The 9,831-nt window shown below is 33.6% G+C and overlaps 1 protein-coding gene across 7 annotated transcripts in view; it reads right to left on the bottom strand.

Annotated features, from left to right (window-relative positions):
• LOC106108902 (hemicentin-1) overlaps positions 1-9,831 on the bottom strand; it is a 329,995-nt gene that overhangs the window by 20,958 nt on the left and 299,206 nt on the right. For all 7 annotated transcript variants that reach the window (XM_013290240.1, XM_013290235.1, XM_013290234.1 and 4 more), the window contains exons 8-13: positions 5,304-5,321; positions 3,968-4,118; positions 3,501-3,612; positions 2,432-2,610; positions 1,303-1,479; positions 595-735 (exon numbers count right to left, since the gene is read on the bottom strand). In XM_013290240.1, the coding sequence (XP_013145694.1) occupies positions 595-735; positions 1,303-1,479; positions 2,432-2,610; positions 3,501-3,612; positions 3,968-4,118; positions 5,304-5,321 (778 nt within the window). The remainder of the gene's footprint in view (positions 1-594; positions 736-1,302; positions 1,480-2,431; positions 2,611-3,500; positions 3,613-3,967; positions 4,119-5,303; positions 5,322-9,831) is intronic.

Below are 9,831 nucleotides of genomic sequence, written 5' to 3'. Positions count from 1 at the left end.
CAAAGAAGGTAGAGACGGCTTACAGAAATTCCCCTGGACAGCCTTGGCGAGAGACCAGAACGCACGAGTCCCGGAGGGAAGGCGCACTAGTATCATAAATGCGGAAGTTTAGATGGATGTTTGTTAGAGTTTGTAGCCTAAACTGCTCAACGGATTTCGATGGAACTTGGTATGGATGTAGAGGATAGTCTGGAAGAACACGTGTACTACTTACTTTTGATTTTTTTTTAATTCCACGCGGACGGAGTCGCGGGCGGAACCTAGTCAAGTATAAATTCTAAAAACGTATGTATATTGTATTGTCATACATACGACAAGTTGTTTTATTCGATTATTTTTGTTAGTTTGTAGCCTAAACTATTGAACACATATTTATGTACTCAAGCCACTGAAGCCATTGTGAAAAACCATTGAGGTTTACTTAGCGTTTTATATTTTAAACTAGTTTTTATGGTTTTGTATTGTTAAAAGAAAAATAAAACAAAAGTTCTTGATGAAATTTGTCATAGATGTAGAGGACACATAGGCTAGTTTTGTTCTATTTATTAGCACGCGGACGGAGTCGCGGACGAAAGCTAGTAAATAAGTACTTACAGTTGACGACCAGCTCAGTCTTGGCGCTCTCGTCGCCCCAGCCCGCGACGTTCTTGCCCTTGCAGGAGTAGTTGCCGTGGAAACTCTTCGTGGTGTCCTGCAGCAGCAGCATCGAGGGGTCCACGTCGTTGCACAGACTGTCTGTTAGAGAAGAAACATTGAAAATGTACTGCTCTTATTGAGAAAGTTTAGATGGATGTTTGTTAGAGTTAACTTAAACTGCTAAACGGATCTAGATGATTCTCATATGTAGAGGATAGACATACATGGACTTTTATTCCAGGCGGACAGAGTCGCGGGCGAAAGCTAGTTAAAAATATTAATGTGGTAATCAAAAATTTGATAACTCTTTATTTGTAACCCCTTAGAATCCCTATGCTCTTTTATACAGAAGAAATCCAAAAAATACAAGATTCTTATCTCTGCCATTTCAAAAAGATTAGGTTAAAATGCTTCAATATGTGGATGGATATTACATTGTTTCAGAACTGACCTTGCTGAAAGTCAAGAGATGCAAAAATGCTTAGAATATAGAGTGCAAACGACAATTACGAATACATCTTTCCTAAAAAAGCGGACTCCGTAAAAGCTGACAATGTTGTAATTCAGCTAGACTTGTTAATGTCCATAAAACCTGATCTACATCCAGGAATCCTTTAAGATTATCCCCTTATTTTGAAGAAACAGTTTGTTTCGTTGTACACCTACCGTTAGTTCCATTGCACTCGGGAAGGTGCTTCAGCATTTCTCCATCCAGGTACCAGATGACCTCGTCCAGCAGCGGCGGGTTGCCGGACGCCACCTCGCAGCTCAGCGTCACGTTGCGGTGCTCCGTCTCCAGCAGCGGGCTGCGCGCGCTCATCTGCAGCCGCACGCCCGGCTTGTCTGCGCCAGCACACACTGCACTTCCTCTTTGTCCTCCTGCCGCTCCCACCTCATCCGCTCATGTCTGTCTACTGCCTCCACTCTCATAACTAACGTCCTTCTTCTTACTCAAAGATCATGTATTACATCATCATCATCATCTCCTTATCCTACTCCCGTAGGGTCGGCGCAACAGGTTTTTGTCCTCCACATAACTCTATCATACGTCATCTCAGTCATCACTCCCTTTTTGATCATGTCACCTTTTACACAATCCATCCATCTCTTTCTAGGTCTACCTCTACCGATGTACCCTTCCACACTCATAACTAACGTTCTCCTTGTAACATGCGATTCATCCCTCCTCATAACATGCCCATACCATGCTAACCTTTTACTCCTTTCTCTACTATGGGGGCTACTCTCAAACTTCCTAATGTATTACATTTAAGAAAATTTTATAACAAGATCTCGCTAATATTCAAAGAGATTTCAATATAGAGGAAGCATAGTTGACACTGATTTTTCATTACTAACTAACGCCATCTATTGATTAGGTCCACAAATTATATTTCAATTACATGCCAACAGATGTCATTAAATTTAAATGTTTTTATTTTATCTTCTTTAGTTCATTTAAAACATAAAGATACAGCTTATTTTTAACTCTGTAAAATGTTTTATGACATGTCAATACATAGACATGAGGTAGCGTAAACTTGACAACATGGTACCTTTAAAAAAAGTTACCAGTGAAAAAATGTTCATGACTAGTCTATATATTCCCTTTATATCTTTGCTTATATTATACATGCGAAGGTTTGGATGAATGTTTGTTTGTGTAATCTAAACTGAACGGATCTCGATGAAAAACATGAACAACATAGTCGGAACACATTTATATGCGTGAACAGAGTCGCCGGCGACCGCTAGGTAAGTAAAAGACACTTGGCATGCAAAAACTAATACTTACATAGAATATTAACATGTATGGTCTCGTTGGTGGTGCCCTGCCCCACCGTGTTGGCGAGCAGACAGCTGTAGTTGCCCAGGTCTGCTCCGCGCGAGGACACGATGATGAGCGCGTGCTGCTCGGTCGTTCCTCCTTCGTAGTGGGAACTGTTCACGTTCAGTTTCTCACCGTTGCGGTACCTTCGACGTTAAATCTATTCGTGAACTGCGGTACATATACCTATCTATACAAATATAAAGAGGAAAGATTTGTGTTTTTGTTTTGAAATAACTCAAAAACTATTGGGCCGATTTAAAGAATGTTTTCATCGTTAGAAAGGTCATTTATCTGTGCGTAACGCATGTTTTTTTTTAATTTCACGCGGACAAAGTCGCGAACAACAGCAAGTCTATCCTAATATTATAAATTAGTCTTTAGTAGACTAGTGTCTATACTAAGATTTGTGTTTTTGTATGTATCGAAATAACTTAAATACTACTGGGCGATTTTTAAAAAATATTTTCAACGTTAGAAAGGTGAGTAACATAAACTTATAATTTCACGTGGACGAAATGTAATAGTTAGTTTCATCTAAAAGTAGACTTTCGGTGCGGCTTCATTCGCATGAAAGTACAAAGTTTATTGTTTACATTTAACAATTGCTTATTTTAAATGCACAAATGACAACGAAGGCTGTTGACATTGGATAACAATTACCGTTACTAGCAATCTTCCTTCTTTGCTGCTTAGGGGTGTAGTTTTTGTCCCTTTTCCGCAAGACGAATAACATTTTTTCCAATTCATTTACTCCCTTAGTTTAATAGCGTGATTTACAGCCTAAATTATTTTGTAACTGTAGGGCTTTTTATTAAAAATATACTGAGATTGAAATCCTACATAAATAAGAAGTGTGTACGCTTTATTATATTAGTATAGTATAGACAATACAATGGAACGCAATATTTTAGACGACAGCGAACTTATGGATTCAGTTACAAAGGGAATACTTAAAAAATGGTCTTTGTCAACAGAATACGGTATCTGGATACGCGTATTTTAACTATGATTACAAATTGCAGCAAATTCTTACCAAATAACTTCATTGAGAGAAGAAGGATTACTTTCATATTCACATTTGAGTAGAATTTTCGCACCTTCGACTACTGTTATGTTTTTTGGTTCTAAATGTACTAGCGGAGGATCTGTAATCAATATTTTTAGGTTATTTTTATTTATATCTCTTCAAAGAAAAGGACATGATTAATAAAACACACATAGAGTAATATAAATACAGGATGCTGTATTTTCAATTAGATCAATATTACTTTATACTATACTATTTTAATTCTTACTTATATTATAAATGTGAAAGTTTAGATGGATAGATGTTTGTTAGAGTTTGTAGCCTAAACGGTTGAACAGATCTCGATGAAATTTGGCATAGATGTAGAAGATAGTCTGGAAGAACACAGGCTACTCACTATTTTTTTTACTCCAAGCGGAAGCAGTCGCGGGCAAAAGCTATATCATCATATATTATCATCTTAGTATACTTACACCAAACCTCCAGTTCTCTGGTAGCATGTATAGGATGTTCTTTGGTCTCTATCATGACGTCATTTATCGCTTCGCATCGAAACTTGCGGCCGTTCTCAAAGCGAGTTGCCTCGAACGTCAAGTTGGATTTAGTCACGAATGTTGAATCACTCTGTATATGGTTAAGAATCAAAGATTAAGTAGTGCGCTTTAGTTAGGTGTAGGAGATAGTTGTCCCAAAGGTACTAAATATTGGGATTTTGTGTTATAAATATTGTTTTTAAACTGTTGCTTAACAACGAAGGGATGAATATACGTTATTTAAACATTTATTGAATATATATGATGTTCCCTTTCGCGTTTAATTTATTACAAATCTGAGCTAACTTGAGACAATCGATTTGAATAACAAATTATCTAAAATTGAAAACCATTAAACAGTTAGAAGTTATAATTCTTCGTCGAGTTGTATGGCTATAAAATTCTAATTCTGCCCATCCTCGGGCGGTGACAATCTCAAACTGTCAACTTGTCTTTGTCTTGAGTTGGGGTATGATGTAAAGTTTATGGAAGGGACAAGCATTATAAGGAGAGCGTACTAGCAAAACGTTTAAATAGATAGATTTACGACAAAATAAATTGACTAGAGACTTTAAGGGTCTGTCCCACCAAATTGTAAATTGTCTGATAACAACGTGTAAAATATGTGATGGAAATATCGGACTTTGTTTTACCTGACAGTGACGTCATTTTTAAACTATCTGAGGCTCTATCGGTTAGTGTTGGGACAGCCCTAAATATATTAAACGAATATGTATATTATTTTATTTTGTTATCTATATTGAGAAGCAAAATAGATTATTTCGCTATAACATAAACAGTCACATTAATTTTAAAGGTGATTTTAAAAGTTTTTTAACAAAAGTTGCCACATCTAGTAAAATCATGTTATAACGAACTATTAGCAATGTAAATGACCACTAATTATGCATAGAAGATAACTTAAAAAGCTTTTGTGTACATTGTCTGATGTTACCAATTTACTTGAAACCTTTAAGTAATTAAGTAAATTACTTGTTTTTAACACTGCGTTGGGATATTTAATTATAATTTAAAAAAATAAATAATATTAATCCTACGAAAGTCTTAAAATTTCGCTTTTAATAATTATATCTCATTTTACTAAATAATTTGATATTGTAAATAAATGTAACTAAATACAGTTTTAAAGTGTTCTGTTTGTTAATCTCTTAATTGTCAATGATTTTATATCTAAAAGGTCTCAGTAATATGTTTTTATTCAATAAGATTGTTATACTATATAGGTTGTTATATTATATACGAGTAAATAACTTACCATTTCTATCTGCTTTTGCTGCACGAAAACATGAAACAAGAGATAAAGAATTAACATAAAAATAAAAACATTTTTTATAAAGATGAATATTTCAATTATTACACACACACTCACACACTTACTTAATCTCACATACACACATTCGCAATCATACAATTACTCACACCAACACACATGACAGACGGGTAAGAAGTGATTCATTATCTTTAACTTCAGTTTACTATTACTAATTAACAGTAGGTTTATTTTTTCTTTAATTTTGTATGGTTTCATGCGATACTTAAGTTTTTTTTTTTTATTTTATTTTTTGTTGTTAAAAGGTAACTGAAAGGGAAGGCATTGGCTCCTTAAACACAGGAATTCCTAGTTAAGGAGCCAAAGCAATATTGATCCTTCAATCAATGATTGACAATAAAGAATCTTTATTATTATTATTATTATTATTATTATTATTAGATGGATGTTTTTTAGAAGTTTCCAGAACCAACCTTTTGGAAAAGTAGAGATATAAAACTTAGTTTAAGAAAAGACAGACTAAATTAATACTTTTGTTTTTAAATTTCAGTATCGCGGACAATAGATGGTTAACCAATTTTTGATCATAGATGGCGCTGACAACAAAATGAAATGCACATTTGTATTAAATATTCACATCTTTTATAAGGTAGTTTTAGTAAAATTTTAATTGTTGAAGTTGCAAAATATTATAAATGAATATTTAACGTCGCACTGGCCGCTAAAAAAGGATTAGACATAATTTGAATAAAAAAAAAACAACAATGATATTTAGGCGCGAATGAGTGCAAGATGTGAAGCTAGCGATTTGCAATTTTACTAAATATTGTAAATAGTTTGTCAGCAAATAAAGTAAATTTTATCAATGGTACTAGTTTACATTTATACAATAGATAACAATAAAATACTTTAGCATTAGTAAAATCTATTTGTTTTTGTATTGAAGTTTAGTAGCAATTTTAAAACAAAACATTTCTATTGTACTCCTTTGTTTATTTTCTTAATTATATCGATTTAATCTATTTGAAGTTAAATCTTATATCAGGGTTTCGATATCTAAAACGATACGTGACTGGACTAGTCCATTGTTTTAGTTCGATAGACGGACAATAGTTTTAAGGGCTGATGTACACGGACATCTCAAAAAAGACAAAAAATACAGTCAGTATTAGACTTAAATATCTTATCCATTTCGGTGAAGTTTTCGGTGGGCATATTTCAAACACAATTATGCTCACTAGCGCCCTCTTGTCGATGTCAAATGACACACGATTTTGTACAATAGTTGTGACATCATGTTTTATTTCTTTACTAGCTTCCGCCCGCGACTTCCGCGTGGAATTAAAATACCAAATTTCATTAAAATCCGATCAGCCGTTAAGGCTACAAACATCCATCCATCCATCTAACCTTCGTATTAAAATATTAGTATGATTTTCTGATACAACTAAACGCAGCGCATTGGTTACGTGCCCCGGTATATTTCTTGCTCAACTATAGGTCGAAAACTTAAAGCAACATACATATTAAAGGCCTTATATTGACAGTTTGCTTTACGATTCTCGATCTTAAAAATAAAGCTTTTGTCTACACTTTTTATGTCCCCTCGATCGTTCGCAAAGAACACTTGTTAAGGAAATTCCCTTGGAAAAGCCCTCAAATACCCTAATTAATGCCCTCGGCTAATTTAGAAAGGGATCGGCAAGGAAGTGACAATTAACGGGATTTTCTTTGGTAAAAATATTAAAATAGGAAATGGTTTTGCGGAAGCCATTTGTAAAATTAGCTCTGTTCGTTTGAAGCAGTTGTAAAATTTTCTTTAAAGATGTTTTCATTTATTTTGCTTTTATTTTATGTAACATGTTTTAAATTTTAAAAATGAGGTTCCATTTGATTTTCTAGATAAGCCAGTATGTAAACAGTTTATGAATACAGTTGCTGTACTGACTAAAGTCTTTTAGTTACCAAACAGGAGTATTTTATTTTAGTTACAACGGAGTTCTACGTTATAGCAAAACTAGTTAATTTTCTTAAGTATATTTTGTTTAATGAGACTTTAAAATAATTATACTTTTCAGTCTTTCCTTTTGAAGTCAAAGAAAGATAAATTAATTTTATACAATAGAATTAATGATTGATTTTTGATGTCTGAGACAAAAAAAAGAATTACGATTTGATTTATTACTAAACCGGTCAACTCGTAAAAATATGGTTCTTATTTCTTTGTTCATAGATGTCATATTTGCGTAACTTGAAAACATCTTTTTGTCGGAACAGTTTTTAGCAGACGCGGCTATGAACGTCGTAAACCGATATTAAAACGTCCCCTCTTCCTCCCCTCCCCCGGCACATCCCGAACGCTCCTGTCCTCTCGTTCACAGTTTTTGAGGAATTAATTGGTCGGAATTCTACTTTGCCAAGTTTTTGGTAGCTTTTTTACTAGTTACGTTCTCGTCAATACCGAGTTTATCGATATCATTTAAAATATTAAGTTACTAATTAGTAAATTTTTACTAATAATAATAAATTCCACAAATACGAGAAGTACAAAAAATATACAGAATCGTATACCTCCTTCTTTGGAAAGTTGGTCAAAAAGATATACATATAACAACAATTCACGCTCGTAAGTCAAAGGGGTGGGCAGACCACACTTCTATTCGGCACAGTCCTAACATACCTCTCTTGATTCTACCATTCATACATCTACATACATGCACATCAGTTTAAAGTGCTTCTCTATTCTTTAAAATATTTTATCAATCTGGACGGCAAGAGTCCGTTTGGAATGGCCTATAATTTTTTCGGTCAATAGTGAAATGAATTTGAATCGTTGCGGATAACGTTGGTGTTATTTTATATTGAGAATGATTGCTTGTTTGTAAATCCTTAAAATTTGAACTTACATTTTGTATTTCGTTCAATAAAACTTACATTTATGTTTTCTAGCTTACAAAAACAGCAAGTAGCCTATGTGTTTTTTCAGACATTCTACATCTGTACCAAATCTAATTGAAATCCGTTCAGCCGTTTAGACTATCTAACAAACATCCATCCATCTAAACTTTCGCATTTATAATATTAGTATGATACGATGTAAAAAATATTATCGACAACTATTATTCATGTACGCACATCACTAGCACTTAATAGGATTACTGTAGTAGGCTTGGGTTTTAAGAATTTCCAAGTCACGAACGTTTTTCCTGTTCATATCTGTTAATTACCTCTCTCTCCACATTTTCATATTAAATTGAATTAAAAAATTAAAATTTCACCGTAATGTAGTGGCTGAAGTGTTTTCTTTTTGTAATGTTGATTCTAGATACTTTAGAGTAGCTTGTGTGTGTGCGCGCGCGCGCGTGTGTGTGTGTGTGTGTGTGTGTGTGAGTTTAACATATTTTTACGAAATATAATTTTAAACGGAAACTTATATTGCATTTTTATAGTTAATTAAAGTAAAATTACAGTGTAAATTTTTGGCTCTCTACCTTCGATATTTTTTGTTTAAAAAATTGTATTTAGCTTTATTTTCTCTATCTATTGTTTCATGAACTGTGACATCTGTAGCCTAAATTTTATGACATATTATCTTACGCACTCGACTCCGTCCGCGTGGAATTAAAAAAAAAAACAAAAGTGAGTAGCCTATATGTTCTTCCTGACTCTCCTCTACATCTATACCAAATTCATGTTACTAACATAAAAATACCTTCATATAAATTTTATAAACCGAACGCGAATTACTACTGAGATAAAACATTCTTGGGGTACTAGAGAGCGGTAAGGGAGCTAGACAATCGCTAATTTTAAATAAATCAACCCGTAATATTGTTGCGTTGTATATTATGACTTTCTCACGAGAAGAGTTTAATACATAATTTAGTCAATGGATAGATGTTTGATGCAGCTGACTGTACTTTTAATTCTATTATTTTCAATTCTAACTTCCTATTACGTTAACTGAACTATACTATATTCAATCAGGATATAAGACACGTGAAGTTTCCGTAATACCGTCCGTTCAGAGCCAATAAAGGATGTTGAATAATTTATTTCAATAGCTCGCAACTTCCTGAAGCGTTCGTATGGAGCTAAAACTGTGTGCATAATTAATCAACTAACGTCATCGCCTTACAGGTAATATCAGTCTAGTGTCTATTGAAAGACCTAGTTAGTCTAGAATATAGATTTATAGGCTTATGCAGGGAAAATGTGAAAATGTGTTTAATATGACATGAACATATTAAATAACTTTTGATGAGTTTTTTTTGCTTTTTTTGCCCTTTTTAATTATAATAGGTGGTAAGATATTTTTTACAACTGTAAATTCTCAGTTAATATTTTAAACTCTATGTTAATTTGTACATTTTGTTTTCACTTGACATAATTGTCATACGATAATATTTTCCCGCCCTCTTTCAAACGACACAATATTTTTCCATCGTTATTTGCAAAGACGTATTTTTTTTAATCTTATCATTTCAGTGCGTTTTAATATAAGGAAGTTTAG

Source organism: Papilio polytes, unplaced genomic scaffold (genome assembly GCF_000836215.1).
Source record: "Papilio polytes unplaced genomic scaffold, Ppol_1.0 DF821400.1, whole genome shotgun sequence".
Classification (NCBI taxonomy): Eukaryota; Metazoa; Arthropoda; class Insecta; order Lepidoptera; family Papilionidae; genus Papilio; species Papilio polytes.
Note: the sequence above shows the minus strand (reverse complement) of the source record. Positions and strands in the feature narration are given on the sequence as shown.